Source organism: Narcine bancroftii, chromosome 11, assembly GCF_036971445.1.
Source record: "Narcine bancroftii isolate sNarBan1 chromosome 11, sNarBan1.hap1, whole genome shotgun sequence".
Lineage (NCBI taxonomy): Eukaryota > Metazoa > Chordata > Chondrichthyes > Torpediniformes > Narcinidae > Narcine > Narcine bancroftii.
Genome location: NC_091479.1, coordinates 7,593,878 through 7,611,917, shown reverse-complemented (window position 1 = coordinate 7,611,917; position 18,040 = coordinate 7,593,878). Strand labels below are relative to the sequence as shown.

General features: G+C 45.5%; 1 protein-coding gene across 1 annotated transcript in view; it reads right to left on the bottom strand.

The window, feature by feature from the left end:
• Positions 1-4,124: 4,124 nt before the first annotated feature.
• The window catches only part of LOC138745428 (protein unc-45 homolog A-like), a 45,558-nt gene continuing 31,642 nt past the window's right edge, over positions 4,125-18,040 (bottom strand). The window contains exons 12-20 of the mRNA XM_069902437.1: positions 15,338-15,479; positions 14,807-14,947; positions 13,722-13,849; positions 12,867-12,933; positions 12,026-12,139; positions 11,408-11,523; positions 9,213-9,330; positions 7,885-8,040; positions 4,125-7,618 (exon numbers count right to left, since the gene is read on the bottom strand). Coding sequence (XP_069758538.1) covers positions 7,346-7,618; positions 7,885-8,040; positions 9,213-9,330; positions 11,408-11,523; positions 12,026-12,139; positions 12,867-12,933; positions 13,722-13,849; positions 14,807-14,947; positions 15,338-15,479 — 1,255 coding nt within the window. The 3' untranslated portion in view covers positions 4,125-7,345. The remainder of the gene's footprint in view (positions 7,619-7,884; positions 8,041-9,212; positions 9,331-11,407; positions 11,524-12,025; positions 12,140-12,866; positions 12,934-13,721; positions 13,850-14,806; positions 14,948-15,337; positions 15,480-18,040) is intronic.

Here is an 18,040-nt window from a genome sequence, read left to right as displayed (position 1 = left end):
CATAATACGTTAGTTAAGGTGCAATTAAGTTATTTGGACCATATTTAACAAGATGGGTGTGTTATTGCTTGTAATGAAGCTATAATGGACTGTTTCAGTGGTTCTCAGCCCTTTTCCCCACTGAAGGAATCCCTGACACAGAGCACCTACATCTATGTCTGTGGTTACCAAGGGATCCCTTCAGGTGGTTTCTTTCTTTGGCTTGGCTTCGCGGACGAAGATTTATGGAGGGGGTAAAAGTCCACGTCAGCTGCAGGCTCGTTTGTGGCTGACCAGTCCGATGCGGGACAGGCAGACACGGTTGCAGGGGAAAATTGGTGGGTTGGGGTTGGGTTTTGCCTCCTTTGCCTTTTGTCAGTGAGGTGGGCTCTGCGGTCTTCTTCAAAGGAGGTTGCTGCCCGCCAAACTGTGAGGCGCCAAGATGCACGGTTGGAGGCGAGATCAGCCGGTGGTCAATGTGGCAGGCACCAAGAGATTTCTTTAGGCAGTCCTTGTACCTCTTCTTTGGTGCACCTCTGTCACGGTGGCCAGTGGAGAGCTCGCCATATAACACGATCTTGGGAAGGCGATAGTCCTCCATTCTGGAGACGTGACCCACCCAGTGCAGCTGGATCTTCAGCAGCGTGGACTCGATGCTGTCGACCTCTGCCATCTCGAGTACTTCGACGTTAGGGATGAAAGCGCTCCAATGAATGTTGAGGATGGAGCGGAGACAACGCTGGTGGAAGCGTTCTAGGAGCCGTAGGTGATGCCGGTAGAGGACCCATGATTCGGAGCCGAACAGGAGTGTGGGTATGACAATAACCACACCAGCAGTGCGAGTATAAGACAGCTTTAATAAACTAATATGGACACTAAGGTCTTTTCTCTCTGCAAGACAAACCTGGAAGGCTGGACTGTCGCTCTGGACTGCTTTATAGACAAGGTCACTGGGATGACGCCTGGTGACCTCGTGGTGGAATTACAGATCACCACAGTGGTAAGTGAGTGGGGAAAAAGTTTGAGAAACACTGATCTAAACAATCTAAATGGCTTGAGAGTTGGATATTTAAAGAACTGGCTGCTGGTAAGATTACAACTGACAGTAAAGAGTTTTTAAATTGAAAATGCAATGCAAGGTATTAACTTAAGCCACTTTCAGGTGGCCACAATACCTGACTGTAAAGCATACTCCTATGCGGCTGTCGGGTGGCCACCTGAAAGTGGAGCACCCAGCCAGGAGCTTTACATACCTAACCCTTCTTCTGTAGGTATAATATCCTGCTCCCAGAATCCTCCGCTGCACCTGAAAGCAGCTTTAGTATTTTTTTGTTAATTTTTTATTTATCGCACTATGAACCATATCAACCGAAAGCAGCTTTAGTGAAGTCAGTCTTTACTGAGCCCTGGGAACATTGCAACCCCATGTACCAGGTTTCCCCAGCAGAAGGTGTAAGGCACTACCGGTAACCAGAAAGACTATGTGGAGGGAACAATAGGCAGAACACAGATAGCGATACATAGAAGAACCTTGCAGGCCCAGATCCCAGGATAGGAATGGCGGCAAGGGAGAGGTGGCTCGACCTTTATGGCCCAGGACCACGGGGGAGGAGTCCTAGGGTATGAGTCATCCATGAGTGGCCCAACTCCACATATACAACAGGCAATTATAACTATATACAATGGAGGAAACATATCACCACAGAAACTTACATGATCATACACAATCCATAACGGGCTGGCAATTTGTCCAAAGCCGAATTGGCTGCTGCAACTTTGTGGGCTGCCATTCCCGCCCCCCCCAATTTAACGGATTTCTCCAACATCCCAAAATTGTGCGGGTTTGATTAGTTAGTTGGATGTTTGAGCAATGAAAAAATATACACCATCCGAAAATAAGCATCCCAAAGGAAACTGATAAATGAAGTCGTGCTCCGTTATACATTTGGGGCAGCGTGGTGAGTGTAGCAGATAGGGCAATGCTATTACAGTATCAGTGACCCAGTTTGCACCTAGTGCTGTCTGAAACAAGACGTACATTCTCCCTGGGTCTGCCTGGCTTTCCTCCTACTGACTCTCACCTTTCAAAGTGTACAGGGATTGTAGGTTAATTGTGGTAGTTGGGGTCACGGGCTTGTGGGCTGCAAGGGCCTGTTATCGTGCTGTAGGTCTAAAAAGAATTTAAAATGTGGATGGAAAGTATTCTGCCTGGAGGTCAGTGACTAGTGGAGATCTGGAGGGATCTGCCCCTTGTAATTTTTATAAATGACCCATCCTAGATGAAGAAATGGAAGGATGGGTCAGAAAGTTTTCACATGGTACAAAGGTTGTAGGAATTGGTGCTGAAAGCTGTCATAAGTTTCAGGACAGAGACAGGATGCAGGTGGAGTTCAATCCGGGTAAGTGTGAGGTGATACATTTTGGAAGGACAAACCATAAGGCTGAGAACAGGGTAAATGGTCGGTTACTTACCAGTGTGGTGGAACAGAGGGACCTTAGAGTCCAAATTCATACATCTCAAAAGGTTGCTGTGCAGATTGATAGGATAGTTAAGGAGGCCTATATGGGACACTGGGCTTCATTAACAGGGGTACTAAGTTCGATAGTCAAGAGGTCATGTTGTAACTCTACACATCTCTGATGAGAGCACAAAGTATTGTGTTCGGTTCTGGTCACTTCATTACAGGAAGGATGTGGAAGCTGTGGAGAGGGTGCAGAGGAGATTCACCAAGATGTTGCTTTGATTGGAAAAAAGTAATTGGAGTAAAGGATGAGAGGAGACTTGATAGAGGACTATAAGATTCTGAGAGGCATAGATAGGGTGAATGACCAGCACCTGTTTCCCAGGGCAGGAGTAGAAAACACTAGGGGACATCTGTACAAAGTGAAGGCAAGAAGGTTTAGGGGGGGACACCAGGGGTAAGATTTTTTATACAAAGAGCAGTGGGTGCCTGGAATGCCTTGCTGGGTACAGTGGTGGAGGCGGAAACATTTATGAGAATCTTAGACAAGCACACAAATTAAAGAAAAATAGTTCCGAGGTAGGAAGGGTAGGAATAAATAATGTCAGCCCAACATTGAGGGTCGAATATTCTGTTCTATCTGGCTGGCCCTCCCTGTACCAGAACCAACCAATGTTGAGACTCTGTAGGGCACTGGGGGTGAGACCTCTCTTGCAGCTGTGTACAATTTTGGGCACCTTATTCAAGAAAAGATGTGCTGGCGTTGGAGAGTATCAGAAACAATTTACGAGAATGATACCAGGAATGAAAAGGTTAGTATATGAAGTACGTCTGTCGGCTCTTGGGCTGTCGCTGGAATACAGAAGGATGCGAGGGAATCTCATCAAGCTGTTTTGAAAGCTGAAGAGCCTGGACAGAATAGATTTGACAAAGTTGTTTCCCGGGATGGGGAGTCCAGGACAAGACCACCACTTCAGGATAAAAGGCCGTCAATTTAAAACAGAGATGTGGAAACTTCCTTTATCGTGAGTGGAACTTGTTGCCAGAAACAAGGTTGTTTAAGGCAGAGATTGATAGGTATCTGATTAGTCCAGGTATCAAGGCTTACGAGCAGAAGGCCAGGGAGTGATGAGAGAGGATGGATCAGCTCATGATGAGAATGGCTCTTGTGAACCACAGTAGTAAATGCAAAAAAGGATTTAAATACTGAACATTGAGGAAAGTTCATACGACAATGACACCAACGACATGAAAAAACTGCAGTTTTCCTTTGTATTTTTGTGAATAATTTTTAATTTAAAAAACCTCTTTCTGCCTGCGATCCAAGCAAACAGGCACAAGTCCAGTCGAGGGGTGACTGGTTGGCTGACCCAGAGACACCAAGTGTTGGCAGATGCTGCAAGTTGGAGCAGAAAATATGAAGCCAGCAGATCGAGAGGCATCCGTGAAGCAAAGAAACCCCGTTCCAGGTTGAGGCCCCAAATCAGGACAGGATCAGTGAACCAGATGTGCTTTTACAAGTCAAGCCATTAACGTTACTTTAGGTTCCCAAGGTACGGCTGAGGGATTTCAATTCATGGATCACACCATTGGCTGCTCATCCATCACCTGATACACCAATAGATAAATATGTACACACACACACATCACCTATGCATCAGGTTCAAGGACAGACAAGAACAGTGTCACTTAAATTGAGGTCCTTTTATTGTTATTTATGCAATGGGACATTTTCTATAAACCCTTTGACTCCCCCACACGGCACTGGGGGCAAATCCACGGACACCGTGACTCTGAAGGGACTCTCTTTCTCCTGCGGCCGGGATGCCGGGCAATGCTTGCGGTGACTTTTTGTCTGACAAAGGTCGATGTATCTCGTTTAATGAAATATTATAATGTGACAATAAAAGGAACCTTTGAAATGGGCTTTCATTTGTCCACAAAACTAAAAGCAGTTAGTCTCAGGAGGAAAAGTACCAAGCCTTGAACAGCAAAGAGTGAAACAAGACATTATTACACATCCACCATATTTAAAAAAATATTTTATTTACAAACGTCCGCCATGTTAATTATTTTCTTTTACATCATCTGTTCCAAGTTAAAAGGTCTGGGGCCTGAAATGGCGATTATATATTTACCTTCTGTGGATGCAGTGAGTCCGGCGAAGGTCACTGGAGTCTCCCTCTCTCCATCGATGAGATCTATTTAGACATAGCACGACAGGCCATATCGGCCCATGAGCTCATGCTGCCAATTACACCCAATCAACCTACAACTCCTGTTACTTTTGAACGTTGGCAGGAAACCGGAGTCCCCAGGGGAAACCCACGCCAACACAGGGAGAATGTATAAATCCCTTATGGGCATAGAGGGATTTGAATCTTGGTCACGATCGCTGGCACTGTAACGGCATTGCGCTGTTACGCTAGCCGTGCCACCTTACTGGGATCATTGTCTGAAGAGGGCGTGCAAAATTGTTCAGGACCCCCCACTACTCCGCACACAGCATCTTTCAGCTGCTCCCCATCGGGGAAGCGATCCAGGATCAGAGCCAGCACCGCCAGGCAGAGGAAGAACTTCTTCCCACAAGCAGTGAGAATGCTGAACGACCAAAGGAACTGCTCACATTGACCATCCGTCTCTACTATTATTTAACAATATTTGTGTGCTTTTATATATGTTCTGCATGTAAATTGCTTGTAAATATTTGTGCCATTTCTATAAATGTGTTTTTTTTTTAAAAAAAACACCAAGGACCAAAGAACAACGTTTCTTCCAATTGTGCATTGATAAACGTACTTGAGTTCCAGGATCATTTGTGTGTTTTTACAGCCATTATGTTGTCAGGCAACTCTGAAAACACTTCCTAACCTCACTACCACCATTTTCTCCTGGTTGATCCTGACCCATGAACTCTGCCTCCTCTCATGGCCTCACCAACCAGCCTGAACCAGATTATTCAAAATATCCAAAGCTACTCCATGTTACATTGCCAATTAGCATTACTTATACATTTTAAAAAATTTAGACATACTGCACAGTAACAGGACATTTCGGCCCACGAGTCCATTCAGTCCAATTCTTTGGCTTGGCTTCGCGGACGAAGATTAATGGAGGGGTAATGTCCACGTCAGCTGCAGGCTTGTTTGTGGCTGACAAAGTCCGATGCGGGACAGGCAGATACGGTTGCAAGGGAAAATTGATTGGGGTTGGGTGTTGGGTTTTTCCTCCTTTGTCTTTTGTCAGTGAGGTGGGCTCTGCGGTCTTCTTCAAAGGAGGTTGCTGCCCGCCGTCCAATAACACTCAATTAAACTACAAACCCCAGTACATTTTGAACAGTGGGAAGAAACCAGATCCCCCACGCAGATACAGGGAGAACATACGAACTCCTTATAGACAGCACGGTCTCTAGTGCTGTATCAACGTCGCGCTGACCACTAGGCCAACTGTGTTGCGCTGACCAATATGCCAACCATGCGCCCTAAGGCTTTTAAATTTCTGTGAAAAGATATGGATGGAAAGCAAATGTCCCATTTTGTTCTACTTGATTTTATTTGGGTTTAATAATGTTGTGTTGACCTAGACATTAAATGCAAGTCATCTTTATAAAATCTAAACTTCAATGGACAATTCCTAACTCATCAGCTATTTGGTCCTTCTGCTGGTTTTCTCCAAGGTTTTGGTTTATCTGTTCATGGCAAGGACCTTTGATCATTATTGACGGTTGTCAGACACAGGTGATGTCATCAGACGTTTGAATGGAAACACGATGCTGGAGATATTCAGCAGGTCAGTGTCCTTTATATAAGCAAAGATGCAGAACCAACATTTCAGATCTTGTCACCAACGTGACAACGTGCTTCTGTTTTCATCCATTTCCTCTATCTCCACCTCCTCCTCGCACATCAAGCCTGCTTTCTCGAGCCCTCCCTCCCTTATCCACCTATTATCTCCTGACTGTGGGCTGTTCTCCTCCCCCTGCCCTGCCTTGCCCAAATTTGTCCACATTGCTCATACATTGAGGAAAGGTTCATGCCCGAAACATCCTATATAAAGGACACCATTTGACCTGCTAAATTTCTCCAGCGTCGTGTTTGGATCTGCAGACTCTCGTGTTTTACCTCAGTGACCAGCGTGCTTTCAGCTCTCCTGACACTGCATCAGCAAATAATGCACCATCAGGTTAATGAAAACTGCAAACAAGCAAACTTTTGTTATTAAACCTGCATTATTTAAACTGTGCTAAATTCGATTTTCCTGGATAGAACCTCGGGAACACATTGCCCACTGGTGTGGTGGGTGCTGAGAACTCACCTTTAAAAAGAACCTGGAAATCTCCAGCTGGGAAGAGGGCACCTGGACTGGATTTAATCAACCAGGAAGAACATGTTCTGTGAGAGATTTTTTTTCTCTTCTTCGAACATTTACCCTCTTTGCTCTGGGCTTCTCACTTTCACTGGAGACAACACAGCAAGTGTCCCACGAGAGAAATAGTATCGCTCTCGGCTGTAAGTGGCCAATGGGGTCGATACCGTACCTGCCTTGAACGGAGAGAATTTACAGGATCAGTGGTCACTTGGTGAGGAGTGAGGGGCAGTCGGCTTCCCGGTGACAAACATAATGCTGGGGCTGAGCAAAACTGTGAGAGCAAACTTTGGGAAAACAATAAGAGAACAAATTCCTGCAACATTGCACTTAAAAATCCAGTGTGTAAGGGTTGGCAGTGTTGCTGGTATCAATGTCCCAGAAGCAAAGTTCTGCTATTTAAACGCTCAGTACTCTGTTGTCAGTGTGGGCCAGATGACTTATTCAAAGGCCATTGGTTTGTAAGGGATAGCAGAGGGGGAGTGTTTCTTAGCTGCAGGATAGGCTGTGTGCCCCTGAAATGTGCCGCATTTGTGGCTCTACAAGTTGTTGCCATCTGCGCTCGGTTTAATCAGCCCATACTCCACTGCTCGGTCCAGACAGTCCTTGGCGGTGGCCGTCACTTTGGATTTCTTCTCATCACCATCCTTGGCAAGAGCAGACAGGATCTCCATCATTTCCGACTCCATGAGCAGCGCTGCGTGCTCACGTTCCGCATTTATCAGGTTCAGCGTGATGACCACCCCCCGATGTTGCAGGTCAACGTTGGGGCTCAGCACCAATGCCTGAAGGATCTCCAACCAGTGGCTCGTCTGCCAGGAGGAAGGAGCATCAAACACAATTAATAACTCCAAGAGAGAGACGTAATAGCAAACGGTACATACACCCGAGACTGAGTCAACATCAGCCGCTTGGCCAAGGACTGTCCTCAAAAACATTTTGTGGACCTCCATTGAGAATGGCAGGTCTACGAAATTCCTGATTTTCATAAGCCTTTCTATTTCCTGGAGAAGGAAGATGGGATAGAAAAGTTAGGGTAAAGTTCGGTGAAGAGGGGTCTGTGTATTCAGACACTCACCACCTGGGTCATCTTGGAGCAGAGCTTTGGCTGCAGTGACGTCAGGAAGGCCACAGCTCCTGCAGCCGCGCACCTCAACTTCTCGTCCTCCTCGCCACTGTACAGCACCAACAACTTCAGCCGATCTGACCCCTCGGCCAGAAACAGCTCCTGTACCTGAAGCGAGATGCAAACAGAGACGGTTAGCAGAAGCAGGCCCTTCAGCCCAACTCAACCCTTCTCACCTAGGTGCTCACCTGAACAAGTGACGTTTGGCCCATATCCCTCTAAAGCCCCCATTTCCACCACCTCCACCCCGTCTTTCCCTGTGTCTCTATCCCTTTTCCATCTATCTCCTTTCCTTCAACTCTGCTTCCACAGAGCCAAAAACCCCCTCCATCCCCCAGTCAATTCTCACCTTTCCTCTTTCCTGTGACCCATCTGGTTGCCCCAGTTATTGTCCTGAATAAGAGTACCCAAGTCAGGGAGAGTATCTGGGACCTCCCCATCACTCAAATCCATTCCATGTCAGGCTATTAACCCATAGTAAGGCCATAGATCACATTGTTGTGATAGAGAAACAACTTGGAAAGTCAATCCTCAAGTCTGAACTATAGGGTTAATGGTCAGATATTTCACAGTGTGGGACCTTAGGGTCCAAATCCACACATCTCTCAAGGTTGCCGCACAGGATAGTTAAGAAGGTCTATATTGGATGCTGGGACTCATGAGATGAGGGATTTAGTTCAAGAGTCAAGACGTCATGTTGCAACTCGACAAATCTTTGATGAGCTCACACTTGCTCAGTTCTGGTCACCTCATTACAGGAAGGATGTGGAAGCTGTGGAGAGGGAGCAGAGGAGATTCACCAGGATGTTGCCTGGTTGGGAAAACAAGTCTTATGAGGCAAGGTTGACAGAGCTGGAAATTTTCTTCTTGGAGCGTAGATGGATGAGGGGAGACTTAGGGGTCTAGAAGATTCTGAGAGGCATAGATAGGATGGACAGGTAGCACCTGTTTCCCAGAGCAGAAATAGCAAAGACCAGAGGACATAATACAAAGTGAAGAGAGAGAAGTTGAGAGATGTCAGGGGTAAGTTTTTTTTTCCCCCCACAGAGAGTTGTGGGTTCCTGGAATGCCTTGCCAGATTTAGTGGTGGAGGCTGAAACATTTGAGGGCATTTAAGAGACTCTTAGACAGGAACATGGATGAAAGAAAAATAGAGGGTTACGAGGTAGGAAGGTTTAGTATTTTCTTTTGTATAAATATATAGGTCGGTACAAAATCAAGCGCCTGTACTGTGTTGGGTTCTATATTCTAACACCTGATTATATCCAGCAGTAACACACCTTTTCACTCAAGACCATGTTACACATGCATTCAGTTGCTGCCAATCGGATCATCTCGTGATCTTCAAACATGTAGCTTTCAATCATTGGAATTGCTTTTTCCTTAATTATCTTCTGGCTAAAAAAAAAACAAGTCAAGGAGTTAATCTGCTTTCCGAACCTTGTGGGCTGTATCCAAGTAGAACATCTGAGAAAGCCACGAAGGGATGGAGTACCTTGTAGACCAAGGTTGGGGGAGCTTCCTCTTACACAGCACCTCTAGTGTGGTTCCAACATCCTGAGATGCTTCCTCAGTGGTTGACCAAACAAACTTTGTTACAATCACGGAAGGAAACATTGGGGCAATAACACTTAACGACAAAAATGTTGCCTCCTGAACATTTTTGGATGCATTTTATGGATTTTGGGCTGCTCATCACAGAAATAACCTTAAAATTTTCCAATCACAAACTTTTTAAAAAAAGATCAAACCCCATTTTTGATATTTCCTGTCATATTTTAAATCTATTTCAAGCCGACAAAACCGTGAAGTGCAACATATCATTGAAAATTCAATTCCTGCATTCGCACTTGATGATCTTGATGCCGTCAGTGACGAACACAGTGGAAGTTTTAACCAGGACGTGGCAACCATGGAAACGCGGGATCAGAGCCACTGCTGGCCGACTCTTGTTTGACGCTGACATGAGAGGCATCAGATGCTGAGTACAAACGAAAATCAGCGGCGAACCATTTTTGAGTCAGTTGAACTAACGCAAAGAATCAATTAAACATGCTGAATTCAATAAAAGTTAATTTAATGTTCCTCCAACTTCCTACATGATACAGAAAATCTGAAATTATCTTGGTGTTCAGCTTGAAATTGACAATCATAATCCCCAATTCTTTTCCTTTTGTAACCAAAAGCTTTGACGGAGGTGGATTTCAAGCAGCTAGAAGGGAGAAGTGTAAAACTTTCATGAGGGAATTAACACAGTGGCAGCGGAAAGTGAAATTATTACATTCAGGGAGGCCAGTTCAGGAGGCCAGCAGGAATCTCAGAGTGATGGTGTTTGGAGAAGAATACAGTGAAAGAAAGGCAAGAATCACTTTGAAAAAGCATGGAATAGGGAGGGTGGGATGGGAAGAGGGAGGGGGGGGGGAGAAAACGACACTGTATATATTTGAAAAGAAAAACGTATGTATCTTGATCAATGTGGTTTATAGTGTGAAAAATAAAAAAAATTAAAAAAGAAAAAGCATGGAATGTTAGTATAAATTTGCAACCATAGTTATGTGGGTGAAGGAGATTCTATGTTAGTTACCACAAACATGGACAGCGCTCTTCAGATTTATGAATAGAGTGGAGGCCAACAGCTTGTTGCAACAGTCAAGCCTGGAACCTATGAAATGGACAAAAGCTTACTGTAGCAGATGATTTGAGGCAGGGGAGCAGTTGGATGAAGTTACTGAGGATCAGTGATAGCATTGATTAACAACCTGAAACTCCATGGTGAGCCAAATGTGACACCACCCTGTGTCAGCCTGCACAAACTCACGGTGATCCCAGTAACAAAAGACATGGATTAAATGGCATCATTCACATAACCTGAAACCACCCCAAAGTGCCCTTTGTAAATGGGATGGTTTCAGGTGATGAATAATGCCATTTTATCGGTGTTTTTAAGTTAGTGGAACCACCATTAGTGACACGGTTACAGCGGCAGCAATCGGGTTCGCTGTCAGGAGTTTGTACGTTATCCCCTTGCCTCCGGGTTTGCTCCGGGTGCTCCAGTTTCCTTCACAATGTACTGAAGGTTGTTGATCAATTGGGTGGCACAGACTCGTGGGCCTGTAACTGTGCTGTATATTTAAATTTTGCACGGTAAACATACTAATGCAACAATAAGATGAAGAGCTGATGTAGGGGAAGAAATAATTCCACAGAAAGAATCACAAATTCCAAAATAAAACTGATCTATTGGTCGCTGAAGAGATCAATGTAATCTTCGGAATTTAGAAATTTTGTCCCAGGTAAATAGTCAACGGTGAAGAAACATTTTTACCCAGAGGGCAATAATTATGCAAACAGCTTTGAGAGAAGGACAATAAAGGTGCAGAGTTACCCATTTAACAAGATGTGCTTATCCACGAGACTATTTGAGAAGGCCCCCCCCCCAACCCCCCACTAATCTCACCTCGGCCCAGCCACTTACCGTAGCCTCTCACCGATCCCAGCCAAGTTGGTTAATGCCATCAGTGACTCAAAGTTCTGCAGCCCCGTGCGATCAAGGTGCAAGAGGCTAACGAGAGGTCGGATTACCTCATACACCTGGGAAAGCAAAGAGCAGGAGTAGGATGTTCAATCTGTGACCAAATTCCAGTACCTCAGCCCCAACCTCAGAAAAAGTGCCCTTTAGACAAGTGTGCACCATAGTGAATACGAGAGTGTTTGATACTGTCGTTCTCGAATCAATGCTCGATAGAGGGCACCCAGTTCAGTTCCACAGAGACTGTGGGCAGATCAAGGAGAATCCATTCCATTACTCAGGATGTGAATTCAGATTGGGAAGTCCAGGTTTAGATCTGTTGAACGTGAACTTTATTCGTCTCTGAAAGGACTCTCTTTCTCTCATACTGTAAGGCAACACTCATGGCAACTCTTCATCGGCCTTACGTCAGGCAGAAGGCAATTTCATGTAATTGTTCTTACATGTTCTGAACTATGACACGACAATAAAAGAATTGAATATTTTGAAAAAGATGGTGAAAAATGTGAAGCCAGTGGAGTGCCAAAAATAAAAAGCCTTTGGATGCAAATCTTCTGCACTTACTCTCTCTCCAGGAAAAGCAATCTCTGGGTTTGAGGTAATGGTGATCTTTGCCAGTGCTTGGGCAGCTTTGATCTTGCCAACCTCAGTGCCTTCTGATGCCAGAGGGAGCAAAGCCTGTGGGAATGAAGAAGAACAACATTAAATCAACAGTAACAACAGTGTGAAATTCTCCACTGATCTCCAGTACGTGTCAGCTGGCCTCTGCCAATCCCCTGCAGAACAGTTTCCAATGGAAACGACTGATCTACACCTTTCATAATTTTAGATGTTTCTCGAAGATCTCTTCTAAACTCCAGCAAGTACAGTTCCAGACGACTCTAATAAAGGGAAAGCAGGGTGATCACATGGAAGGTCCCGACCGAAACACTGGCTGGCCATTTCTCTCCACAGATGCTGCCTGACCAGCAGAGTTCCTCTAGATTGAGTGACTCTCTGTTCATTCAAGATTCCAGCATCTGTAGTTTCTTACTTGAGTCAGAGATTCAGCATTAACACCGACATGAACCAACTGGGATAAGATGCTCGTTTCTCCAGCAACTTCCACCCTTCAACCCTCACTGGAAGAGATGAAGGCTGCTGTGGGAGGGTAGATTTAGAGCACATTGCAGTGCCTTCACAAACAGGGAAGTGATCAGTGTTGAATGTTAGACCTGAGCAGTGATTTCCTTGTTCCATTTTTCCCAACACCAGGGGTGCAGAGGTGAAAAATGAACTGTTCTCTGACAACTCACCATCTTCCAACCAACGTCTTCCCTCTCCTTATCCCACAATGGACTTTCATAAATGAACGAGGATTCCACGGTTCACTAAAGAAAAGCTGAAATATCGGGGGCTTTCTCACCTTCCCTCCTCCCTGAGCCACCACAACTCCGCGGTCCCCTGGAGCTTCCACCAGAGCCAGGAACACTCTGAAATACACAAGTGAGAGAGATGGAACCATCAATTCCGCAGGGCTGAATGGCTGGCTGTTCCTTAGTTTTGACATGTGGCAACTCTGCTCAGTACCATTATACCAATGTGCTGGAGAAACTCAGCAGGTTATGCAAGGCTGAAAGAACAAAGCGTTCTCCTGGTATCACGATTATTTTACTGTTTATGGAATAAAACAGAAAATGTGATATTACGCAAAATTGCCAAAATCAGTAGAAATTGCCCGGCGCCCCTGACAGCGTCTCTCCAGAGTCCACTGAATGTCCGTATTCGCCTCAAGCGCTCCCGTGGCTGCGCAACCTTCAGTCCAACCCGAGCGCCAGATCCAAAACTCCGACACGATCAGGAAGCCTTCAGCATCCACGGCACCCTCTCACATCTCAGTTTCGATGGCTGGTACTCCTTCACCCTGTCTCCAGCAGTCCCTTGACCGCAGTTGCCAGCAGCCCGTGCCTAAGTGGATTCTTCACCTCCAGCCTGTGTGTTCTTCGGCCTCAAAAGCCCCTCACTGGTCCGCCGCCACGGTTACCGTTCCGTGGGTCGTCTCCTTTGCCTTCTCAAAAGGGGGGTGGTCTCCCATTTTCTGCTTCCCTGTAGTCTGCAATCTTGGGCCCAGACCCCGCGGTCACAGAATTTTAAAATGAACCACTGTCGGCTAACACATTGCCTTCCAGTAACTCACGTGGCATTTGGCAATAATCACTACATAAAGGGATATATTTGAAAACGTGAGAATATTTCCGACATAACTGCTGAACATACTTACCGAGCAATCATCTCCTTACAGGAGTCAGTCAGAGCTGGACTCTCCCTCTTTGTCATACACACCAGTGCTGACACTGCCCCTGCCTTCAGCAGTTTCCCAATCCGTTTTCCCACAAACTTGGGTTTATCCTAACAATTCAAAAAAATGCCAGGATTGTTGAATCTGAGTTCACTTTCTTCACAACCACAACTTTAAGGAAAATTGATCCCAAACTAACACAGGGATTGCTTTAATTGGTGACCTAGATGGTTTTTTTTTAAAACAGGACATTGCAAATATGGAGAGGAACCTGAGAAAGATCCTCAGCTTTGAGAGGAAGTTGGAGTAGTGAACGTTCTGGAGTGAAGCCCAGAAGCAAGAGTTCACAGGAAAGGAATTCTCTCATCCTCTCAGCTGGTAAACATTAAATTTAAACAGGCCCTTTCGGTCCTCGACCACATGGCATCCAAATACCTCCAGATAACTGAAGTACAGCAGCTCCTCACTTAATGTGGTGGAAATGTTTTTGGAAACTGCTACTTTAAGTGAAACGACACTAAATGAAACCAATTTTATATCGTGGGTTTTTTTCCCCTCATCGTTACAACAAAATGGCGTTGAACAAAATAACATTATTCAAGGACTTACTGTTTGAGGTCAGCAGCGAACATATCTCACAGTTGAACATGAAAACTTACAACCCCCTGGGTTCGTTCAGAAAGTCATGAGGAATGGGATCAGTGGAACCTTGGTTGTGCGAATTAAACATTTGCTTGGATGTAAAAAGCAGAAAGTAACAGTGGACAGAAAGTTTTCTGCCTGGGGTCAAATGGCTCGAGTTGGCAGAGCACAACCCAGGTCCGCATCCAGCGCTGCCCATAAGAAGATTGTATGTTCTCCCCATGTCTACGTGGGTTCCCTCCGGGTGGTCCACTTTCCTCCAAAACATCCAGGGGGTTGTAAGTTTATTGGGGGTAATGGGTTCACGGGCTGAAAGATCCTGTTGCCGTGCTGTATGTTCAAGTTTTTTTTTTAAAACTCAGGCTCTGGGACACAATGGCTGAGCCCTGTAACTCCCTGGAATCCGGGCAATGAGTGTATCATACCTTAGGGTGCTCTTCTGGAACATGCTGCTTGGCGTACTTGGCTAGTTCCAATAGCTGTGGGTCGGGCTTTTCTTTGTCATAGCTGTTGGTGCAGTTCACAAGGGTGGAAGCAACTGCAAAGAGGGAAGTTTTATCTTCTGACTGGAGAGGGAGAAAGGAAAGAGATAATTACATCCACTTAAATCCAGTCCCACCGGTATCAAGAGGCAGGCTGTCCAATGTACATCTGGATTCCCAATGCCCATCTGTCCACCCATGCACAGCTGCAGATTTTCCATCCAGAAGAAGCATCACGAGTGGGAGTGGTTGTTGCCGTTTCACCTCCCACTGCTCAAAACGAACCGGAGGTTATTGGTTAATTGGGTATAAATTGGGCGGCACAGGCTTGTGGACCAAAAGGGCCTGTTACCGTGCTAGATGTCTAAAATAATACATTCCACCAATCCATACAGGAGAGAAGCAGGGAAGGAATATAGACCAACAACATTCATGTTCTAGCCCTCTATGTCCATCCATAAATTAGGGACATACCTTTGCCAGTTCAAACATCGCATGCATTGCAGGCTGATCGGCCACAAACTCTTCCTTCACATCAGCATCAAAAGTCAGGTAGGCCAGCCCCTCCGCTGCCCAGCGCCGAGTACTGGACTGGATGGAATCATTGCATAACCATCTAGGTAAGGTGAAACAGCAATCAGATCAGAAGTATCCTTGGGCTACATTCTTGATTAATGAAGTTCAACTCCAAGCTATCAACATCAGAGAGGAAGTTGGAAAGAGAAATGCTGAGGAGTTGGACTAATATCGTGGAAGAAACCCCAAAATGCTGGAGGAACTCGGCAGGATTCGTAGTGTCCATAGGAGGGAAAGATACATCACTGACAATTCTCAACAAAAGTCTGCAGATGCTGTGATGGTTGTAAAAAGGGCTCGAGCCCAAAACATCACTGACATATCCTTCCCTCCAATGCACGCTGCGAGACCTGCCCAGTTCTTCCAACGTTTTAACTACAATCACAGCATCTGCAGACTTTTGTGTTTCCCACCTGGAGGCACCTTCCTCAGGCCGACATCCCAAGTAAAACTAGGGTAAAGTTTAATTGCTTGTATTAACCCCTTCATTAAATTCTTCACTAATCCCAAGTAAATCTCCCCATATTTCCATCAACTCTCACCACATTCTACCATTCACCTTCAAATGAGGGGACAATGAACATAGATTAATACAGCACAGAAACAGGCCCCTGGGGCCCACCATTTCTGTACTGTGCGATACCAATTTAAACTAATCTCATCTACCTCCATGCGGCCTCAAACCCTCTATTCCCCACCTGCTCACATGTCTGTCTTACCGTTGCTATATCACCTTGCCTGGCATCACATTCCAGCCCCTTCCGCATAAAAAAAACTTAAGGGTAGGACCTATGAGCATTTGGAGGTCCAGTCTACTCGAGGATAGTCAGCAGGGCTTTGTGAAGATCCTACCTCACAAGTCTAATCGAGTCTCTTTGAGGAGGGAACAAAAAAATTGATGCGGGTCGAGCGGTAGATGAGGTCTCTATAGATTTTAATAGATTTTGACAAGGTCCCCCATGGGAGGCTCGTTCAGAAAGTCATGAGGAATGGGATCAGTGGAACCTTGGCTGTGCGAATTAAACATTTGCTTGGATGTAAAAAGCAGAAAGTAACAGTGGACAGAAAGTTTTCTGCCTGGAGGCCAGTGACCAGTGGAGTCCTTCAGGGACCTTGCTTCTATGATGTTTATAAATGACCTGGATGAAGGAGGAGGATGGGTCCGCACGTTCGTGGATGACCTGAAGGTTGGAGGAGTTGCGGTAGGTAACAAAAGGATATAGACAGGATGCAGAGTTGGGCGGGAAAGTGGCAGGTGGAGTTCAATTGAGAGAAGTGTGAGGTGATGCATTTTGGAAGGTCAAACCAGATGGCTGAGTACAAGGTTAATGGTCAGATACTTAACAGTGTGGAGGAACAGAGGGACCATGGGATCCCAATCCATACATCTCAAAAGGTTGCCACGCAGGTTGACAGGATAGTTAAGAAGGCCTATGGGATGTTGGGCTTCATTAACAGGGGATTGAGTTCAAGATTGAAAAGGTCATGTGGCAACTCTACAAATCTCTGGTGAGTCCACAGAGTATTGTGTTCAGTTCTGGTCACCTCATTACAGGAAGGATGTGGAAGCTATGGAGAGGGTGCGGAGGAGATTCACCAGGATGTTGCCTGGATTGGAAAATAAGTCTCATGAGGCAAGGGTGGCAGAGCTGGGACTTTTCTCTTTGGAGCGAAGGAGGATGAGAAGTGACTTAATAGAAGTCGACAAGATTATGTGAAGCGTAGAAAGGGTGGACGGCCAGCGCCTTTTTCCCACGACAGGAATAGCAAACACAAAAGGATGTCTGCACAAAGTGAAGGGTGAAAAGTTTAGGGGAGACACAAGGGTTAAATTATTTTTCTTTTTTAAAAAAAAAAGAGCTGTGGGTGCCTGGAAACCCTTGGTGGTGGAGGCCAGAACATCAGGGGCATTTAAGACTTAGACAGCAAAAACAGACCAAAATGCTGGAGAAACTCAGCTGGTCTTTTCAGCGTCTATAGGAGACAAAGGAATATTGCCAACATTTCGGGCCTGAGCTTGGAAATTTTGCTATAATCAGAGTATCTGCAGACTTTCGTGTTTGACTCTTAGACAGGCACATGGATGAAAGAAAAATAGAGGGTTATGAGGTCAGAAGGGTTCAGTACATTTTTTTTGGTAGGAATGTATAGATTGGCACAACATTGAGGACTGAAGGGCCTGCACTGTGCTGTAATGTTCTATGTTTCCCTGCACTTCTCCTTCCAACTTTCCCCTACGCCCTCTAGTATTTGACATTTCTAGCAAAACGTTTTCCCTATCTATCTCATAACTTTCGGGCACATCACCAGAGATTATACATCGGACAGCATGGTGAGTGTAGCAGTTAGTGCAACGCTGTTACAGTGCCAGCGACCTGGGTTCAAATTCAGCTCTGCCTGTAAAGAGTTTGTATGCTTTCCCCACGTCTGCATGGATTTCCTCTGGGCACTTCGGTTTCCTCCCACCCTTCAAAACGTACCGGGGGGGGTTGTACATAATTGGGTGGCATGGGCTTGTGGGCCAAAAGGGGCTGTTACTGTGCTGTATGTCTATAAATTTAAAATTAATAAACATGGTAAGAATTAACAAAATTCAATGAA